General features: G+C 29.2%; 1 protein-coding gene across 1 annotated transcript in view; it reads right to left on the minus strand.

Moving 5' to 3' along the window:
- The window catches only part of LOC129959939 (uncharacterized), a 54,434-nt gene extending 41,078 nt beyond the window's left edge, over positions 1-13,356 (minus strand). The window contains exons 1-2 of the mRNA XM_056072855.1: positions 13,248-13,356; positions 3,518-3,898 (exon numbers count right to left, since the gene is read on the minus strand). Of these exons, the coding sequence (XP_055928830.1) occupies positions 3,518-3,898; positions 13,248-13,337 (471 nt within the window). The 5' untranslated portion in view covers positions 13,338-13,356. The remainder of the gene's footprint in view (positions 1-3,517; positions 3,899-13,247) is intronic.
- Positions 13,357-24,180: the final 10,824 nt, after the last annotated feature.

The following is a 24,180-nucleotide window of genomic DNA, read 5'->3' on the forward strand; positions in this document are numbered from 1 at the left end:
ATGTATTCACCAATGTTGCTTCGATTGCCATTCACAAAGCAAGAGACTGCTGAGTTATTACGACGGTCAAATCAATAACCAAAACAGTGAAGAACCTGAAAACTGATGAACTTGGCATTTCAGGCAATATATATATATACACACTGATGGCAGATTTAAAATATTAATTTTTTCCTAATAATACCAAATTATGCTGCTTGACACAACAATAATACTTCTAAAGGATGAGTCAAATGATTTAGATCAATAAAATTATAATCCTAGATTTTTTTTACAAAAATGTTATCTGATAAATGAACATCACAAAATCTGATCTCCAGGACTCAAATACTTTTGGACAAACTACAACCATTTAATGATATTAATAAGTTCTCCTTATAGCGCAATTTGAAAAATTTTTTCATTATGTAGATGGCATTCTCCAAGTCACAATTCATACAGTACACCAGCTACCACATTATCATGTTAAAAGTCCTCACTGCTGTGTTTGCTGCCAGAGGAATCATTCAAAATATTTTTTAAACTGCCATAGTTGTACCTATTGCACTTTTCAGCAATTAATTCTAGTTTCCTAACAAATACATTTTCATTTTATTCACCACATTTCAAACCTTAATTTTAACTGAATTTAGAATTTTTAAGAAAAATGCTTCAAAGTTGCTTGAATAATATTATAATTACTGTTGTGGGTCGCATTCTTTGAAGATAGAAATAATACTTTCAAGAGGTAACATCCAAATAAGTTTCAGCGAAGCCTTACCTCTAATTTGCAAATCAAATGATCAACTATAGAGATACATCTGAAATAATTCTTCAGTACTGCCTACATAAAGAATCACTAAACCTGCAAGCAATACTGAAGAATTTATTACTAATATCATTAGACACTTTTTACATAAATTAAAATATTCACAAATTATAAAACTGTATATCTTCTTATGCTTTTTTAAAACCTCAATCATAATTTTTATGTGGATCAATGAAGATGAAAAATCCAACTTAAGATTTTATAGCATTTCATCAAATATCAGTGTTGAAATAAGCAATACTTGATTACTTCAAAGCATAGATTCTCTTGTTTGCAAAGCTAAACCATACATACATGCTTCAGTTCATGTTTCACAGTCTGTTGCTTTTATTACCAACCATCGCTTCAGATAAGGTCATGACCAAGAAGAATATTTCTTTAAAAATAAGAAGAGTATCTTACCTCTCAACCCATCTTGTTAGGAACATTTCTTTTCTGTGTTTTGCGATTCAGAAATAACTTTTTAAAAAGCATTTGACCCATTAGCTGAAGCAGACAGAATAAGGGAGGATTCATCCACCCATCGCTTTCTATCGTCTTAAATATAGATTTGAATATAATCTTTTACTATATTATAATTACCTTTTTGGAAAGACTAGATAAGTTTTTACTTAAAAAAAACCACAGATAGCATTCCAGACAATGTAAGTTTTCGGATTTGAAGAGGTGGGGTTTTTTCATCTCTCTTAGATGCACCCTGCCCAAAACCAGTGTTTATGCAAAAATACCTATATTATATTAAAGTATTGAATTTTTACTACTAACAATTTTTATTGAAAATATTATTCTGATTTAAGAATATTTAAATGAAAATTAATCCATATGCCAACTAGTAAAAATGCACAATATACTGCATATATTGATTTCATTCCTAAAATAGAAATGAATTTTAAAATCGCAAGATGATAAACACACTATCCAGTTCTAAAGTCATCATCCATATAATCCAAATTTAAAACATGGCATAGTTCACAAAATACATAAATAAAATGTTCGTTTTTACTTTCCACAAAATTTAAATGTAAATCTTATTTAAAGTACTCTGTAATATTCCGATATTAAAAATAAATCTTTTGCATATCTTGGAAATGTTCATAAAATTCCTCTCAAAAGATTAATACATTTTGCAACAAAGGAACATATAAACAGCAAATTATGTACATCAGTACGCACAAATTAAAACTTTCATACAATTGTGTTTCATTGTACACTTAGTTGAACAAGAAAGCAAGTTTTTCGTACTGAAAATGACTATCTGTCCAATTTAATTTCTATTAATCCTCAACTGGAGAGATGCAGTCTGACAGACCACTAAGGATAGTTTTCCCATCTCCTTTCTCTATACTTGGATCAAATGAATGGATTCAGCCTATAGCTTCTCAATTTGTGGCCTTAGCTATAGGTATACATTTTCTTTAAGTCCCTTTGCTTGCTTTTTTTTATATATATTCCAATTGTTTGCTTTCACATAGTTGCACATCTTCCTGCTAGTGATCTAATAATGACCAAGCCTTAGAAATTGGTACTGAAACATGGTCTTCCAAATAGAATCGAAACTTCTGATCTTCATTATGATGGAAAACTTAAAAGGCATCTAAACAAATTAGGAAGTGATTTAGTAATGGAAAATAAATATAAAATAGATAGTAATAAATAGATTTCTTTTATAAAAGTCTCTTAGATTTATTTTGAATTGCTTACATTTGAAGGAGAAAATCAACAAGAAAGTGAACCATTTTTATCCAAAAATTATTATTCCAGATAAAAAAAAGTTTTAAATGATCATTTATTGAATTAAATTCTGCATATCCATGCAAAAGATGAATAAGGTGATGGCCCTTGACTATTTTCTATAAACTAGTGGTTATGCATATTCAAAGTCACCCTATAAATCTAGTTATGAAAAGAAAGTCATTTTCAAAAGCCCTCAAAAGAGAATTAATTATCTATAAACTAAGAAGAATCAAATACCCTTGAATATATCAAGAATTGTTCATAGTAATTTGACAAATTTTAGAAAGTGATGTAGAGATTCATGAAAGGTAGATAATTCCAGAAGAAACCAAGATTTAAAGCATGCTATTTTTGTGGACCAGAAAAAAAGGAATTCTACATATTTATACAGATATTGTAAAATTCAGCATTTTCAAAATTGATTGGAAATTACGTTATATATGCACAAAAGAATGTAATCTGAAAATATTTCAGCTAAAAATAGGATTGTTTTATCCAATGCCAATTTTTTTCCTTCTTATAATGGAAAATTTTTACAATCTGTGACCTTACTAGATAAATTTTAATTACACTATGTTTTTAGTGTAAGTGTTCTTGTGTTTTATTGTATCCATTAAAGTCAACTACCAAAAAAAAATTTATATTGCAAATTAATTCATTTTTTCCTAGAAATATTTTGTAAAATTAAAAAAAAAATATATTTTTTTTTATAGTGATAGAAGTATTACAGAATATATAAGCAGAATCCCATAATAGTACTTTTATTAGAGAATTTTATTTGAATCCTCAAAAAGAATAATGGTCTTGTAAACAGTACCTCTTAAATCCAGAATTTTCACCTTCCCAGTAAAGAGTTAAATTGCTGCTTTTTATTTCTCTAAGAGTCACAGAACAAACTATAGCATTTATAAAAAAAAGCTGTGAAAGGGGGGAAAAGAATGCCTAATTATAATTTTAAAAAACGCTATAATTTACCGATTGATCATAAAATGTAGATGACTGTCTTTGGGCAAATGCTGAATGACTCCATGATGTGTAGGTATTTCTATCACAGTTATCATACTCAGAATTAGTTAAGTATTTTCCATTTGGTTGCCCTTGATGATTGCCAGATACAGAACTTGACACCACCACATGGCTATTATGAATTTGATGAGATATACATTCTTCATTAGTCACTAAATTGTTCTCAAATATATAATGAGAACTATTTGAAACATCATCATCATTATTTGATACTTTAATTTTATGAGAGGATTCAGAAGGCTCGAAAACATTCAACACTCCAGATTGCGGAACATTACTACTGTTGCTAAACTGATGAGAAATGGAATTGGCTCTTTGAAGCACAGAAGCCTGAAAATAAACAAAAAGCATATTAAACAGCTTAGTATTAAAGTGAGAAATTGATACATAAGTCAAAAATGACATAAAAACTTGTCATATGACCTCAAAACATAAATGATGAAAAAATAAAAAAATATATATTAAGCATTTCAATCTTCTGACATATTAATTTTTATGCAATCATACATGCACCAACAATAATTGAGTAATGTTCTCATATATATATGTGTGTGTGTGTGCAAGTTTTAAAATAAGTCTGAATCTACAATCATGTATGCATTAATAATATTTTAATAATTTGCTGATATATATGCATATAAAGACATTTCTTAATTTAAATCCTAATTAATTTCCTATTTTTATCTTAAATTAGCCCATGTTACTTTATCCTAAAATTTCTCTTATTTCCAGTTCCAAATCACACTTTATTTCATTACTTTTAACACATCCTCTATGCGCAAAAAGGTGAAAATCCCTAATACCTAAGCATTCCTTTCAAAAATACCCAACATTCCCTTTCCTAAATCAACATGTGTCAAAGAAATCCTTGTCAAAATCTCTAAGTAAAACCACTAAAGCGAAAAATTTCTATCCCTTTTCTCTTGTGTTCTGGTGTGAACAATTGTGTTCAATCTCTCATTCCTTGTACAAATAAATTCATATTTAATTGATGTTCATGATAAAATAAATTTAAGTTCATTACAAAAGTTTCTTCTTTTCACCCAAGCATTTGCAAAGTTGTGTTTATATATATATATATATATATATATTGCAATTTTTTTTGTAAAGATTTTATATTTTTGTATTTCTAAATATATTTTGATAATAAAATTTCTTAATGCTTTTGGAATTTCAAAACTAAAGACTGGATTTGCAATTATAAAATCTTCTGCTTCTTATCCATAAATGGAGCATTGAATAGTCATGATTATAACAGCTTTTATTCTTTATTGCAATTATTTAAGCACTGGTTGATGAGCTGGCACTGCACATTTCAGCTGCTGCCAAAAAAATAGTTTCAAGTATTTAAAAATAGTTTCAAGTATTTATTGGGTAACAATAAATAAATAGAGGAATGGAGCTCATTTGGCAAATATAAAAATTATAGAATCCCTAAATTTCAAATAATGCAAATGCAAAAACATAGTCTGTATTTTATTAAATAATTAAAAATATAAAGAATCTATAAATTCACAACACAAAAAAACTGAAAAAAAATGTACATATTACCTAAGTACAAGAATAAAAAGGCTGAGCATGATATTTTGAATAGGATCAAATGTAAATGAAGAAATTGAGCAGTATGTACAAGAGTAATTTGAAGAGTTCGTAAAGACATCCGAGGTTAGCTTTACTGAAAATGAAAGCCCAAATAGAAAATTCTATCAAATGTAAAGACTCTATGGGGAATGCATGCAAAATCTTTCAGCAGCTGGGATTTCTTATCAATTATATAACTTTCATAGATTTAATTCAGCCATTTAAAACAAAATCTAGGGAATTCTGAGTTTTGGTCTGGTTTTTGGATCACCATTATGTTTGCACACAAGAAGTTTTGTTGGAATATCTCCGATGGTAATACCTTTATACATCAGATTTTATGCTAAAAATCTTTCACTTCTTCAAGTGCATGAAACTGTGGCTTGTGTCACATTGCTTTCACGATGAGAAGCAATCCACAATATGTCAAATATTTTTAGGAAAAAATTTTAAATCTTGAAAAATGGCATGACAAGTTCCTCCATTTGAATGATAATTATGTCATGAAGAATGTAGTTTTCAAATTTATATCATAAATAATCCATATCTACAGGTATGATAGTGATCACAACAAAATACCATTTTTCAAAATGACTAAGTAATAAGATCCAAAATTAAGTATACAAACATTCCTTATAAAGATTATCCACAAACATGGCTAATTTTCTTCTTAAATACAAAAATTAATAAATAGCATTTCCACAAATAAAATATTGGGTTATGAAATCCAAATTATATTTCTAAAGATATTTTAAAGCACAATATAATAAATGTAATACACAAAGTTAATGGCAAAATACCTTAAGCAGAAAAGTAAATACTAATTTTAATTTCAAACATTACTGATTTAATAATACCAATTAATCAACATCAATTTAATTTCAAAACATTCTTAGCTAATAGGCATAAGCATATTTATATCATCCTTTAAGGTGCAAGATCCAAAATGAAAAACCCTCCAGCTTAACTGCATTTTAATAGAACATCATTTATCATGCATTATAATAAGTGGCAATTTGTTAGTGCCAAAACCATATTTCACAAGAGAATATAAACAAAATGCAAATCTTTCAAAACAGCTTTATTTATAAATTGCTCAAAATTTTTAGTATATTAGAAAAGATTAGCATATTAGATTGCATTTTAGAAAAATATTGCCAATCTTTTTTTCTTCTGATGAGTGACTTCTAGTAAAAGAAAACAAATAAATATAAAAGCAGACGAGTTTTGGCAGAAGACAACATGAAAGCAACACCAGAACCAAAGCGAAACAAGAAAGAAAGAAAAGAAAAAAGAGAAGGAAAACAAAAGCAAGTCTTGCCTGAAGGATAGATAATAATAAGAACAAACGGCATCGCACAATTGCTTATATATATATATATATATATATATATATATATATAGAGAGAGAGAGAGAGAGAGAGAGAAAGAAAGATTAATCAATTGTGTGTGTATATATACACACATACATAAATATATATAAATATACACTTAATTAATAAACAAAAATCCAAAGCAGCCAAAAAATTAATAGTAAAATATTTTGGAAGGAAAAATTCATTTCATTAAATAGATTTGAGAAAATCACAATTTTCAAAAGAGAAGTCAGACAAAAAGTTCATTTTCCAGAATTTACAAGTGATGAAAGAATAGGAAAGGTTAAAAATAAATAAATAAAAATGAATTTTCAAACCACACATGCACATATATTACACATCATCATTAAAACTAAAGGAATTAAAGTTAAACCTTGAACTCTGAACACCTTTATCAAGAAAATAAAATTTTCTGGTAATATTTAAATAATAAAATTGCAGATATTAACAGAAAGACAGGAATACGTTTGAGAGAATTTTATTTTAAATTAGTTCTAAAAAATAACATTTTTAAATTTAAAAAATTATAAAAATGCTACTAGAATTAAACAGCTATTAGTTAATAAATGTTTTAGAAGGCAGCTACTTTATACCTATATCAATTACAACTAACCAAGATATATGTTGAATGGCAATAAAATCTATTACAAAAAAAATTTAATCGCCCTACAGTTAGTTCTTATTAATTTATTAGATTTGAATAATATACTCCACTCTATTCACATCAATGTCAAAAAGTATTTCTGAAAACATGGAATTTACATGAGTTAGAATTTCAATTATATATATATATATATATATATATATATATATATATATATTAATGATATTCATTTGATTGGGAAAAAATTCCATTAACTATAATGATTTTAAAATACTGAGAATAATATTTTTATTTTAGGAATACAATTATAATTTTGACTGCTTAAACTTTCTTTAATCCTAGCAGCTGTGTGATAAATAAGATGCAATAGTTTTTTAAGTATATTTTCTAAGTAATGGCTAAAAAGTAGACTTTTTTTTAACACTAAATGCACTGCTACTTTAATGATATATTGAAGTTGCCAAAGGAAAATAATTTGATCAGTTGCGACGAGTTTAGTGTTAATTTCGTCTTAATAGGAAAGATTAAAATGCGTAATTTTTTTTCTGTTCAAACAATTTCTATTTTTAATAAGATTTTTTAAAGGTTAAACCAAGAAAATATTTAACCTATTTCACTTTGCATAGGGTCATTCAAAGAGAATCATTTTCTTTATAGAAGATGACACAAAGAAAAAAATAGAAACGTAATTATTAATTAAATGGTAAAAGAAATTTTCTTTTCTTCAGTGCCTCCCAAAATTACTACGTCAATGAATTTTAACATAAACCCCACAGATGCATCATTATAATAATTATAAGCCAATCAGTTGGCAAGAATGTTTTCTGAAGCATTCCCTCAAGAAGTCAAATTATCTTCAACATGTAATTTATAACGCAAGACTTAATTATATTAGATGTAACTTGACCTTATAGCAAGACTGCATGTTTATAATTTTAATATTTAATAATTTTTAGTTACACTTAATTATAATTATCACTGTATTTATTTTTTTCTATGCTATCTCAAATGCATGCATACATATTGTTTGCCAAGATACTAAAACCTTTTGTGCATGCATTAGGATGGGTTTAATTTGTCAAAATAAGGTTGAGAGGAAAGATGAAAGATGGAGATGTACATTTAACAATAAAGATGTACATTAACAATGGAGATGTACATTTAACAATAAAAATGTACATTAACAATGGGGATGTACATTTAACAATAAAAATGTACATTAACAATGGAGATGTACATTTAACAATAAAAATGTACATTTAACAATGGAGATGTACATTTAACAATAAAAATGTACATTTAACAATAAAAATGTACATTAACAATGGAGATGTACATTTAACAATAAAGTAAATTCGAATTACTCGCGGATTGAATAAAAATAAAATAATACAATCAGGAACGACACGATACTGACATACACATGCAAAAAAATAAAAAAAATTAACAAAGAAGTATTTAATAGGACAGAATCAAGGCAAAAGAATGATGAAGAATTCCGGAAATGCTCTCATTCTTCTGCATTTCACCTCTTAGTGAGATAGAATCTTCGAAAAGTAATCGTCTTGGGAAACTGAAACGAATAGTAAATATATTTATTTTCATCTATATGACCTTTTGAATATTATAATATTAGTAGGATAATTTCATATTAGATAATGTTTAGGGACAAATTAATTCCTAGTAAATGAAAATTAAAAGAAATGCATGTGTATTCTGGCACAGGCATGACTTTAAATCCAGATAGAATTTGCTCATTGAGACTCTTATAGGTTAGAACTACTGCAAACCAATTTTGACCATTATAAAGATACGAGTTGTAGAGTTGACAAGTTTCTGAGGTTCTATTATTAATCAATTAGATAATTATTTAAGAAAGTTTAATGAAAAATTCTTCAGGAGTTTCTAGTTTGATGTCATTTCAGATATTTCACTGTGTTAATAAACCAAAGTGTTTACAACTTAATCAAATAAAAATTTATTACTGATTGCCCAATCAATAAAAATCTTTTCCAATGCATTTTATCAAAATACTTTTTTTTTTATCTCTCTTTCATACATACATAACCAATAAATCAATATTTACCTTCAAAATTCGCACATCCTACAAAATAATACTCTTTAAAAAACCATTTTGCAAGGTTAGTTGAATACCAGAGGTAATTTTGGACATAACATTTTTTTTTTTTTTTTTTTGCCTCTTTTTAAAATTTTTCTTTATAAAAAATGGCATAAATGAACTAATGTTTTGGCACTACCTAAGTGTAGAGTTCAGGACATTTATGTCTTCCCTTGTCCCTGTTCACAAGACATATGCTAAAACTCATAAGAATGATTTTTAAAAAATACTATTAAATTTATCAGTATATTAAAAAATAATTGCATATTCTTTGCCTTTTGAAGACCTGCAGTAAACATATCCAAATTAAAGATAAGTTTTAATAAGCCTAGATAGGTTTTTTTTTTTTTTTTTTTTTTTTTTTTACTCAAGGATTAAAAAAAAAACTTGATTTTTTACAAAAATATTCAATATATAATGTGAATTACAAAAGACTGCATTTACCACTTTGTTATAAATAAAAGTAAGATGAAGCTTTTAACAGATAACAAATAACTCTCTTCAGCTTAAAAAAGTTATTGCTTATCAATACTGCACAATACAGAAAAAGTATTTATTTTGAATTTTGTGTTGAAAAGTAATTATAATCAGAATATTTGTTGACTTCAATTAAATTCAACATTACAAGATTAAGATTTAATATATATAGATTCTTCCACTGGAATTTAAACTTTTTCTATATGGCTAGATGACAAAAAAAAAAAAAAAAAAAAACTTTTACTAATACTTGGTAACTATGATAAACCATAAAGCCATTAACACCTCATTCTTCGTACAAAACTGATTTGTTAGGTTCCTAATCACTTTCTATATAAATGTTTTTTCCTAGCTTGTTTGTAATTTTGCATTCATAGTGAACAGATTTACTGCTAATAAGGACAAATAAAAAATCCACAAATCTTATCTTGCAGTGACTTGAAGAAAAATTATTAAAAATACTTCCTTGTTTTTCTAACAAAATTCCTACCTTAAGAAGAGACCTTGGATTTAAAAGTTATAGAGAATTAAGAAAACAGAAGCAAAAGAACTAAGATAAACAAGATTTCACGTCAGTTTTTAAAAATGAATATAAATCTCAACATATTAGAATATTTTGCATATTTTAAAATAGCATATAACTTAAATCAGCGGCATAATAAATATAACTTTGAAAAGAAAACTTAGAAGAAAAAAATTAGCAGATAATAGTTTTGAGATTCATTTTTAAAATTACACAAAAATTAAATTTACAATAAAATAGATCTGATAAATAAATTCATATGTCTTACAGCAAATAAAAGAATTTTAGTTAATGCATAGTTTATTCAATAATGTTAAATATCATGTTTATTACAATATTATAAGATGCAAATATTTGTCATGAATAACAATGTTGACAAAAGAATATATGAAATTGCACTTTGTTTTTCTGACAGAATTTTTTGAATGTTTTAATGAAATTGCTGATAAATTAGAGTAACAATTTCTATAAAGCAATCAATATGTTACCAAATATGATGTTTGATGTGTATAATGAATTTTTTTCAAGAACTATCCTTTTAAAATTAATAATACAGATCTACTTTAATACAAATCATAAATATAGCATATTTGATACTGTAAAAAAATTTTAATATTTAAATATGCTATCGCTATGAAAACATGTTTTAGTAAAAATGCTTCTTAAAATGTTAAAAAGTTTTTGCAATTTACTTTTTTAAGTACATTTTTAATAAACAAAATATATTTTAGTGATGATGAACCACTATATTAAGGCATTTGACGGTAAAACGGCTTGTACCACTAATATGACGGCTAGAGGTTACAGCATTAATTTTAAATTTTACAAAAAAAAAAAAAAAAAAAAAAAAGTCACTACTATCTTGAAAATTCTACAGAGAATGCAAAGAAAATTTTGCTAAGCTGAATTACCACAATAGCCTTTCCTATGGATGAAGAAAATGTGCATTTGCTTAACCTTCAGATTGATTGTTCTTATAAATGTACTTTTTCTTCATATAATTATTGTATTCAAGAAATGTAATATACAACAAAATCTAATAGGATTTTCAATGCTCTTCAAGAATATGTGTTGAATTTTGCCAGAGCATCTTCTGATCCTGATATGAATTGCAACAGATTTCATAAAGCTAATTATAAAAAAAAAAAAAAAAAAAAAATAGACCTTAAAGACTGTACCTGCATTCTACTATTCCTTTAAATTTAATAACTTACGGACAGAAGTATTTAACAGCAAATATCAATTATCTTGTTTTTTACAATAGTTTAAAACTTTATTTAAATTTTTGGTTATGTTTAGGAAATTTATTGTTTATTCAGAAAGTAATTTTTACTTCTATTTGAATTATTTTAAAAAGAATATATATATAAGCTTTCTTTATAAAAATTAAAAAAAAAAAAACTATAATTTTTTTCATTAGAGCTTTTTGCTTGAGATAAAACTCAGTAAAAAAAAAAAAAAAAAAAAAAAAATAACTAGGAAAGTAGCTGAATTGCCTTTCACATATCATATTGCCTTCAAAGAAAGGTGTTCTACAAAATTTTAAACAGAAAACAGAAGTAGATGAAAAAATCTTTTAAAAACTTGAACAGATGAGAAAACACTAATAAAAAAAATGTTCTACAATATAGCTCCAAGTAACACAACTTTAGTTTGAAATAAGAATTACCCACAGGAATCTTAATTTTAGAGAGTATTGAATTAGTATATCTCTTAAAAACTCGAATGCTCAAAAACAAGTAAACAATCATCATAATTCTAAAATGGAAATAAACAACATATATTTTTTTTTTCCAAAATCTATTTCACAGCTAAGACAATAAATCAGCTAAAATAATGCCACATCAATCGTGATTCAAATGCCTTCAGCAGCTTTAACCTATTTATTCAAGTAACAGGTGCAATTACAAACTTCAAAATCAATAAAATAATTAATATTATTTAAATTTAGAAATGAATCTTTTAGATTTAATTCATAATCATATCAAAAAGAAATAAATTACTAGTTTCCATTCAAAGAATCAAGCTTTAAATACTCACTAGGACAGAAAACAAGAACATATAATATTAAATTAATTGTTTCAAATATAATACTTAAATTAATTATTCCAAAAAAAAAATTATCTGCTTTTTTATACCATAAATTAAACCCAATCTAAAATGTTTCCCGATCTGACTGTTAAAATATGTATTGCACAAAATTATTCAGATTTTCCCAGCTCAATCATTTATTTGGGTATTTAAAAAAAAATAAAAATTGTCCTCATTGTATGAAAATTATGTATTTTAACTAAAAACCTCCATATACCAGTTAGGAAATGATTTTCGTAAAAAGTTATACATACATCACTTGTTTACGAATCCCAGATGAAAAATATAAACGATACATTATTTGGCAATTTAAGAGCTCCTTTTAAATAGATGATATTATTAGACATTCACCAAAGGAAATTACTTAAAAACTGTTAGTTATAGATACATCACTTGTTTACGAATTCCAGATGAAAAATATAAACGATACATTATTTGGCAATTTAAGAGCTCCTTTTTAAAATAGATGATATTATTAGACATTCACCAAAGGAAATTACTTAAAAATTGTTAAGTCAGATTATAAATTGAAAAAAAAAATATTATTAGTTTCATAAAACGAGACAAAAAAAAGACAATCCTCTTTAAAAAATAAGCATGTAAAAAAAAATATATTGACAGTTTACGCACGGGAATCTAACTTATAATACTGAAATATTACAGACACAAATATTACATAAATAATAGAAATCATTCAAAAGAAACATGTCATAATATACCAATTAAACTAAATACAAGGCGTTTAAAAACATGACGAAATGTCACACTACTATTTCTTCCATATTAATATTTAGAAGCAAGACGGATCATGGCGGTGCGCGTTTGACATTAGATAGGAAGAGTACCATAATTAATGTTAAAAAGAATGATAACGAACAAATAAGACAGATAGTAAATCTATTATTTACCGAGCTTTCGGATCTTTTCTCATCGAAATTGTAACGATCGTCACAACAATGATTATAATTTTTGCCAGTCACGGATGGCGAAAGAGCCATAGAAATACATTATGCGCGGAAACCTGAAGATATGGTATCATCCAGGATTCCCATTCAAATGCGCATGCGCTCAAAACAAATTTGAGACGCGCCGATTGCCGGTATGGGAAATATAAAGAAAACAGCTTCAATCTGTAGTTAATTTGTCTCATAATTTACTATCAGTTTTATATTCATATCCTTTACTAATCATGTGACAGCTGAATTAATTTTCTTCTTATGTTTCAGTAAATTCTAAACAACAAAAAAATTGTCAATATAAATACAGATATCCAAGTAAGGAACGAAACCAAAACTATATTCGCATCTCTCATGTTGATGCCAACACGAAAATCTTAGATTGCAAACTGAGTGGGAGATAGTAATTCCAAAGTTAAACAATTTTTTTAAATGAGAACATTGATTCACATAAAAGAAAAGAAGAAATACAATTTGCATACATATTCAAATACCTACAATGCTTTTTTCAGAGCGAAATATGACCCTTCTCTGACTATCAATCTCAAAATAGCACTAACAGCTCTAGTATGATATTTAAATGAGAGTTGCATACTTATGATTTTTAAAATAAGAAATATTTTTGATTTTAATATTATTAAACAACTGTGCAAGATAAATATAAATTTCAACGCCGTCTTTAATCTTATTTTGTTTAAGTCTTGTTAAGTATAAGTGAAATGTTTTATGAAAAAAATAAAATAAAAAAGTGCTATATCTTTTATTGCACCTTCTAGAGATGCATAATCCGCGATTTTTTTAATAACAAATAATTTTGCTATTGTTATTTTTAAATATTTGTTCCAAATATCTGTTATTTCAATCATGTTATTAATTAAAAATTATTACTAATATTAAATATAAAATTTATTAATTGTAATTAATACTTAATTTACTAATTTAAGTAACGTGTGATTGAATTAATTTATCTATTTCAGCTTGTTTCTTAAATTTTATTTTTTTCTCAAAACTATATATTTAATTTATTTATTGTAGTAAACCATTTTCTGAAAAAGTTGAATTAAAAATATATGTCATTTCTTTAAAATGTTCACTTTAGTTCTATATTCTACCAATAGATGGCGCCAGTAGTAAACAGAAATATGCAATCAAAGTCAATCATGTCACAAGCAATTAAAAATGATCTGTATGGAATAGTGCATCGTCAAATGCAAATATCGGAAAGTCAAGGTCACTTCCATAAAGTGGAGCGGTGATTCGCACTTTCCAGTGAAGCCTCACCCTTTCTGGTAAAGTCACCGCTCCGATAAATTTCAGTGATATGCAATTCAATGATACGATAATTCCAATAACCGGTCAGTTTACTTTTTAATCCATTCACAGATTTCTCCTTTTCTGTTTTGTTCGAGAGCTTCCATCGGACAGATCGTATCGATTATTACTTTCCAGTGAAGTCACCGCTCCGGCAAATTTCAGTGATATCGTATCGATTGTTACTTTCTGTCGTGATCCAAAACCTGTAATCGAAATATAACCAGTAAGATCGTATCAAGGGTTTGAATCACACCTCTCTTTGAAAAGTATTGACCACTGGTATTTGTGACTTTTTGATATTTGTTACGTAATAACCGCTCGTAAAATATTCGTCATCCCTAGCACCTTCTACAATATTTGAGCTTTTCAGTATGTATAAACTTAAGAGTAGATAAAGTTCATTAACTTCTACTTTGTAATGTTATAAACTACAAACATAGAAACCGAATCATCTGTATCAAAGATGAATTACGACTTTCGTAGTTTCAAATAGGGATGACGAATTTTTTAAGAACTGCTATTATGTAATTAAAATCAAAAGGTCACCTATACCAGGGATCAATATTCTTCACGAAGAGGAGTGTTCAAATAATTGATATGATCTTAAAGGGATCTTTTCCATTACTGGTCTTGAATAATTTCGATAGAAAGTAACAATCGATTCGATCTGTCCAACCTATTGATGTTCGAGAACGAGAATCCACTCATGCATAAGATCCTTTACATATTTAGCCACATTCCAGGGAAACGACATCCTAATAGTAGCAGACAAGCCAGTTTGCCAATTTACCCAGTGGTGGTTTTTTACATGCGTTGGAGGTGGTCGACTCGAGACCTTGCAGGGCCTGAAAATCTATATCGCAATGCTGAGTTAACAGCCTTTTTTTTTCTTTTTCGTTGTTTACTTGTTCCCACTAATTTTTCCCTTATTCTTAAAAGATGGGGGGAATGGAAATGAAATGACGATATAACGATATATATCTTAAAGAAATGACGACATATATCCTTTTCTCCATTCAACAGAGAAAAGGGTGTAACATTGACCTCCCCCCCCCCTCCTTTGACCTCATTACGAGGGGATGACACTGTTCTGACATTTCGGTGAAATTTCGTTTCCTATCTGTACACATTTTCATTATCCATGAACAAGATATTGGCACTTTTTTAGCTGAATTTTTGTAGGTAATCAGCTTCTAGATATCTTTTAAAGGCGACAAACAAATGCAGTTTTTCTCAGTTTTAATAAATATAAGTAATTTGATTTTTCGAATGATTTAAAGAAAATTCATTCGATATTTTCGATTTTAAATTTTTTTTGAGGAAAATTGAATATAATTTATGACAAAATGTAATGAATAATAGCTAAATGATGAAATTATAATTTTAATGTTGATGTTTGCCCTCAACTTACTTTAATATTAAATTAATACTTTTAAATGAAGGAAAACATGCGAATTATTTTTTTTAATTCCTTATTAAACAAGGAATATATAATTATTTAAATTCTTCTAGTATGAGATCCCACTAAAAACAAAAGACCGTGAGACATATCATTCTTAGAACTTATATAATGGATTCTTACGATTGATTCCCACATAAAATCATTAAAAATAAGTTTGGTGAAAAAGTTTTCATGAAAATATATATTAAGAAAATGTCATTATTTTGATGTAAAAATTACATGGACGGTATTTATTATTCAACAGAAAAAAAGAATTACCTTTAACTAAATAGTTGAGATTTTATTAAAGTGGATCTATTTATTTAAACCCTAACATTTATTAAAACCAATTATAGGCACTTAGAAGCCGTTTATTTAACCTTTTCTTTCTTGGGCTTTTTTTAATACCTTCCTCCCCCCCCTCACTAACTAGCTTATGACTTTTTTCTTTTGTTTTATAGAAATAGTATTTATATTCAAAAGAAAAATTGAGAAGGATTTAAGTTCAGTAAGTTGCATCTAAACAATAAAGCATCTTAATTAGAAAAATTTTGAAGTATTAGTCTAGTCTTTTTAAATATAAATATACGTTCTAAATCAATACATATTGTGTATAACATGTTAGTGATTACAATATTCAAATCATAAATTGTTTCGGAAAATTTAAGAACTGTCACATAATTTAGCATGAATACTTCATTCCTTGAAAAAAAAAATATGAACAGAAATACGGAAAAAAAATTATGGAACTTTTTGTGTCTTAGTATATGGGCATTTTTTTAATAGTTTTATCAGCATTAAATATCTTGAAAGCACACTAAAACGCTTCAGAAAAATTGCATATTTAAAAAGGGAGGTTAAATATTTTTAAAGAACTACATATATATATATATATATATATATCAATCTGTGTCAAAATTTAATATTTTTTTGGTATGTCTAATGTTAGAAAAAAATTATGCTGTCTTTTCTTTTCTGGAAATCCTCTTAAGTAAAATGTGCGTATTTCTCGAATAAAATTATGATAACTATTTTCGGAAGGATTGACAATAAGCCACTGAGGCAACGAAAGCAATTTCTACTTTCTGCCCTGAAACTGACTGAAAGGATCTTGTAATTTTATGATGACTCTACATCTGTGAAAAAGGAAAATGTTGACTCTGAAAGACTGTGGAAAGGAAAAAACAGATTAGGCGGATTCACAGAAAATGGGGGAGGAGAAAGGACCCTTGTAAATTTATGGCCGAGGAAGAATGCAACAGCAACGGCAACGTCGTGAAGTTTCGGAGTTCCGCGGTGTGACAAAGTGGTCACGAGCACCTCCACATCATAATTTGGAATAGTTACTTTAATTTGTAAGTTTAAGGAAATATTAAAATTAATTGAACTAGTTTGGACGAGCGCGTAATGCTCTAACGTCATGAAATTTGGTAAAATTGTTAGATTTGAATTTTTATGATATAATTATTAATTTAAAATAATATTTAAATTATTTGCGGGGGAAATAGAACTTTAATGGAATTAGTTACACGTGCCTTATACAATGGGGCCTGATTTAACTATGGATGCACGATTTAATGTAGATTCAAATTTATTTATTAATACTTTTTGTGTAGATATTGGTAATGTCATAAAAAATATGCGAAAGAAAATAAAAAGAAACGAGTTCACATAGAGTCTTTTGCTCCAAACCGGAACTTTTTCAAATGCTTTCAATCAATAACAAATGAATGGAATATTCCTTAGCACATGTAATAATCAAAGAATCGGACTAGGTCTGAAACAAAAGTTTGACAGTGTCTCAAAGAATCTGTGAAGTACAGGAGTTTAAGTATGAAATACTTCTTCTTTTTTAAATCTTTAGATTGTTTAAAATCTTAAAAGCTGAACAAATAATAATCTTAGCACCTTGAAATAATAATAATAATAAATTGAACTCCAAATTAGATGTCACATTTTGGACCTTTATTGCTATTTATCTGCATAAAAGAGCGCAGAGGATGGGTTGGACCATGTACAAGTAATATCAAATTTTAAAATAATCTTTAACATGAAGATTTAAAGACTGAAAATTCTATAATTCGATGCACGAGTCATTTCAGTGCAAGGGGTTAACACAGATATTTGGTTCATTTCTTAGTATTTCAAATAAAGCATATGCGGAAGTGCATGCAAATATTTTAAACTGTATTTCATTTATCATTTATTATGCTAGCAAATAAAAGAAAGCTTATATGGAAAACTAAAAAAAACTATATATCAAAGGACTTAAAGTAATTTTAAATTATTTTTAATGGAGGATATAAAAAAAATCTATAACGTAAAAGAAATATATAAAAGTAAAAAAAAATTGCAATCATTGATATTTTCGATGTAGAAAAATATGTTCTCTCTATAAATCTTCCTACATAGATACAGGGTGATTCAAATTAAAGTATCCCTGCTTGGGACGCCTTGGCGAGAGAACCATTCAACGTAATGCCATTATATTTGGGCGATATACATTTCAGGATATGGAAAATTGATTAATTCAATTTAAAAAATTAGTTCAAAAATGGCCGTTAGGTGAAATGTAGCGCTACGATCGATTTTAGGTAATGAATATGAAACATGACTCCAGCAATAGAATACAAGGTATCTGTAATAAACTCAATTATTGCATTACTAACTCACAAATATCACTAGCCAGATGAAAATTCGAATATTCGACATTGCGAACTGCACTGGAGAACAAAATTTGTGTAATAGGAAAATAAAAGGACGTTCGTACCTTTATTCTCCTATTACCAATAAGGTAAAGATAAAAAGCTTTGCGTACAGGCTCCGAGCCTTCTTAAGCCAAGCACGATGGTTCTCTCTTTGTCGGAACGTGCGATCCTACTAAATTTATTTTACCAAATCAGCAATAAAGTTGCCAAAGCGCTTCGCTTACACCGATGGCAGAAATTCTTGCGTACGGTTACAATAACACCTTGCGCTCTGCGGCGAATCACCAAACGTTTCCAGAAAACAGACAAATTTGCTGTTAAACCAGACCGTGGACGCAAAACAAAGATACCACAAGTGATCGAAGACGTCACCACCGCTATCGTTAAGCAAGCCAATTCGAAAACAGCAGGGATATTTAGGGCTCGCACCGTATCAAGGCAACTGGAGTTGTCATACAATACAGTTTGGAGGTGCATGCAGAGAGTACTCTAAGCCTACCCGTATAAGATTCACCGCTTGCATTTGTTAAAACCAGCCGATGCAGATGAGCGCGAAACGTTCGTTTTAACTTTCTTAGCACAGATGGAGCTGGAATAGAATTGGCTGTAGAACATCCTATGGATTGATGAGGCTCACTTCCATATGTGCGGAACAGTGGACACCTAAAACTTCCGTATCTGGTCCATTGCGAATTCTCACCAGGTTAAAAAAATGCCCTTGCTTTCACCGCATGTTACTGCTTCGATCGGCTGCACTGCGACCTTTTTGCGTGGACCATTTTTCTTTGAGGAAATCATTCCGCAGGGACCAACAACCTGTTCCGTAACCGCAGCACGTTATCGGGACATGTTGCAAACTTTTGTCATTCCAGGATTCCAGCAGCATGGATGCTTCACTACAACAATATTCCAACACGATGGTGCTCCTCCTTATATAGCATGTGTGGTTCAACAATTTTTGCAACATCATTTTATTCAGGATCACATTATCATTAACGCATTTCCTATAAGATGGCCTCTACATTCACCTGACCTAAACCTTATGAATTTTGGCGTTTTGCTTAACTCAAAGATAACGTTTATCGAGGAAGCATAGGTTTGGTTTGGTTGTATTAACGTCCCGTTTGAAGCAACACTTGGGCTATTTTAGGACGGACCTCGTAATTTTGAACCGCGGTCAGATGACGAGGACGACACCTGAGCTGGCACCCCCCTCTCCACACCACACCACATCAACGGGAGGACATTTGGTCAGGACGGATTTAACGTGCAACTGACCCCCTTACACGACGGTTCTTCGGTGGAATCGGGTCTCGAACCTGAAACCCTCCGGTTCCGAAGCCGAGACCTTACCACCAGGCCACCGCGGCCCAGGAAACATAGGAGCTGGCGGATTTGAAGAACCAGATCCTCTTGCACGGACGAAATATCGAACCCAATCTGTTACATTCCGCTGTGAATCATGTTATAACACGGAGTAACATGTTATCCCTGAAGCAAGGTGGGCATATTGAAAACCCTCTGTGAAACTTTTGTTTGCTGTTTTTGCTGTTTTTTGTTTGTTATTATCATTGAAATTTCTGTAGTAACGAAAGTTTGTGTTGTATAGCAAAGTTTATGATAATTTTACCTCGTATTCTGTCCTTTATTGTTGGTGTCATGTTTCATATTCATTACCTTAAACCGATTGCAGCGCCACATTTAATCTAGCGGCCTTTTTGAACAAATTCTTTTTATTGCACCAATCAATTCCCCATTGTCTGAAATGCATATCCTCCAAATAGATTGTCATACGTTGACTAGTTCTCTCGCCAGGGCGTCCCAAACAGTGATACTTTAATTCGAATCATCCTGTGTTTAAATACATCTTGATTAATGCAGGGAAATTCAACCAAATGTAAATAGTTTTTAAAAAGCATAACAGAAAAACTGAAAGGATGGTATAAAGTGCAGGTCAACAATTTTTATATATTTTTCATTATATAATTAGCAGTGTGGTGAAGAAAACTGTTCTGTTTATTAAAATTTCTAACTTTTTATTATAATATCAATTTCATTTTGAATATGTTATGGATATCTTCTTAAGGGAAAGAAAATTATGGTACTTGCCTTATTTATTTTTACAACTCTCTTTTTTTCTTCTAGTAAACAAATTTCTTATCAGAGATGCAAATAAATAAATTGCTACTTTAATATTATGTTTCTTTTGCTTTTTTTAAACAACAAAGTTTAGAATTAAAATTTTAAGTAAATGATAGTAGTATTTTAATGTGCTAGTAGTGTTAAGTGCCTGCAGTCAATGGCTGAGAAGTGAACGGATCGATTAATATTCGAATTCACATATTACTTATCCTTCGAACCCGCATATCACTATAATTGTTGGCATTCGCTGGAAAGTGAGAATAAATGTGAAGTCATTGCCATAACCGATGTCAATGGCTTCTTGAAACGATGAATACTTGGGAAAAGTTCGTTAACCAAGTACTAATATCTTGACTCCTAATTGCCTATCATGTCACCTTCTATATGAATTCATTCTACTGGCGGCATCTTTTGACAGAATATAGAACTAAAACAAAAGCTTTAAAGTCATGCATTTTTTATTTTAATTTTACACAAGTCTTTACTTTAATAAATAAATTATGCCAATCACATTTTACTCAAAATAATAAATTAAATATTAATTATTAGTAATAAAAATTATTAAAAATAATTAATAATTTTTTGAAATTAATAGCATGTTTGAAATAGTAATTATTTTTATCAAATATTTAAAAATAATAATAGCAAAAATATTTGTTATTTAAAAAAGGGAGGGTTGTGCATCTCTCATTTCTAAAAGGGATGACGAATATTTTGGCAAACTGTTATTTTTTTAACCAATATCAAAGATTTACAAATACCAGTTATCATTTTTATTCGAAAAATATATAGTATAGTTATTTAAGCTAAATATAGTTCAACTTTGAAAACTTTGCTTTTGAAAAGTTCTCTATTTCATCTTTCACTATAGATAAAACATGCTAAAATTATAAAATTATTACGTTTAAGTAAAATCTTAAAAGCTTTGATGAGCAAACCCTATTTAATGTTTGGGTGGTGAAAGTTCGTGGTATGGATGAGATTATTCTCAATATTCCAACAGCAATATTCCAATGAGAATATCGAGAATAGTTATTCCTTTTGGTAAGAATTAGGCACTAAAAATCGTCGATAAATCGAATTCTTTCATTTGTATTATAAAGCTGATTTTCAAAGGTGGATAAATTGTCTTTAATGAAAATTTAGATTCAAACACTATTGTAATTGTTAAAAAATATGGAATTCGAGATTTTGATGAATATTTTTGTTTTAAACTATGCTTATATTTTTTATTTTTGGTATTTTTAATTTTTTTTTTTTTTTTTTTTGGTTGCCTGAGAAAATATTGCGATTGTCAAAAAATCCAAAATCAAGATTTTGATGAATTTCCACGTTTCAGACCTGTATGATTCCGAAAAACACATTTTTGAAATTATATTAGACTGTCTGTGAACTCGATAACAGATAAATCCAAAAATGCTTTGAAACTAGACGGTTGGAATTTGGTATATATACTGTTACGAAATTTCCGGGGTTCATTTGGATAGTGGGAGTTGTATGGTGTGGAGAACACTCAATCAGCAGGTGGCAGTAGAAAATGAAACAACGACGTTTATATACACGAAGACACACAGGACAGCACAAAGACGACAACTATATACAGCACAGAAGACAATTATCTTCAGCCGAGACGTGCAGCATACAACAAGACTCTACTGCATACAGTAGCGCACAGCTTAGTTCAGCACTAGCTTGACTCCGTCGCTGCTCGCTTATCCCTGGAAGACCAGTTCTTCGCCGTCGATTCCGACTACTCTCCTCTGTCGCTTCCGACTCCTCTTCAATTCACGACGACCCCGGCAGCTGCAGGCTGCTCCTTTTATAGGTCTCAGGAGGCGGGGCTAGAAGCCTCTCAACCAATCAGGAACGTTCGAGGCGTATCTCGGTTCCTACTGGACGGGTCGGGAAAATTCTCTATGTTTCGGGTATAATCTATTTTGGCTCCAAAGTCGCCAAATTCGTCGCCAAGTCGCCAAATGGTCACCAAGTTTGTCGCCAACCACCGGGACCTCCTATGGAACCAACTATGCTGGGAAGCCACATCACAGATTCGTAACAATACTTTACACCAAATTTGTAGATTTCCATCGAATTTTGAACGAAATCGATTCAAAGGAAGTCTGTCTATTCCGCTGTCCGAGTACATGTGAACACGATTACTTCAAAATATAAAATAAAATTTAGTACACATATTTAGCATCCAAAATGTAGATTTTTATAAAATTTTGAACCAAACCCGCCAAAAATTGGACATCTGTTCGTCGGTACTTTCGTATGCATGTAAATACAATTGCTCAAAAACGTAATGATTTAAATAAAAGAACTTTGTATGTGATCTAGTGATTACAATTGTAACTCTGCATCAAATTTGGTTTGAACCGGTTGGGAAAAAAGTTGTCCAAAATGCAAATTCAATTTTGGGGAACGCGTGTATTAGCAGCATGCCAGGAATTAACTGCCAAAAGAATAATCAAAGATCATATGATAGATTCACGCTAATTTTGTACCTATTGTTCGTCTGTGTCCTAAATTTGTCGCCTTGCCCTAAGTACGCAATTTTTTGGACATTACATAGATAAACATTTTATAGACAATGGATTTCATGCGGGGGAGGGAATGTCATCTTTATTAGAGAGTATGCGAGATCGTTTTGAGAGCACTCCCGTTGGTTCGTATTATGTCTTGTCTGTTAACATGATAACAAAAAATTGCATTGAGCTAGGTGGATGAAATTTTTTATATGATCTTAGTGCCTATATTGTAGATTTTTATTAAAATTTGGACCTAATATATCAAAAGAACCTCTGGTTGTCTGTCCGTGTGCATGTGAATATCATAACTAAAAAATGAAAAGTGTTATTTAGATGAAATTTGGTTTTTTTTATCTTTAGAAATGTAGATATGCTTCAAAATTTGTTTAAATGGTAGGACCATTTATCGGTTTATAAATACGAATGTACGTGAAATCATAATTTGAAAAACAACTTAAATAAATGGCATTTCGAATAATGCGGTTTTGTGAATAAAATTAAGATATGTATTAAAATTTATGATCAAATTGGAATAAAAATCCGAAAATTCGTACTCAGTATTCTTCATTATATTAAAGAAAACTTTTCCAAAGGAACGCATCAAAAGTGGTAAACAGAAGAATTCGGCAGGGTGATTGTTTGTCGCAGCTCTGGTAGGTACAGAAATGATGTAGAAGTTGGCTATCAACTACGTGCCGTGGTGTTGATGGAACCATGGCTGTTGATGGTTCTCAGCACTCAACTATAGT

The sequence above is a fragment of the Argiope bruennichi genome, chromosome X2 (assembly GCF_947563725.1).
Source record: "Argiope bruennichi chromosome X2, qqArgBrue1.1, whole genome shotgun sequence".
Lineage (NCBI taxonomy): Eukaryota > Metazoa > Arthropoda > Arachnida > Araneae > Araneidae > Argiope > Argiope bruennichi.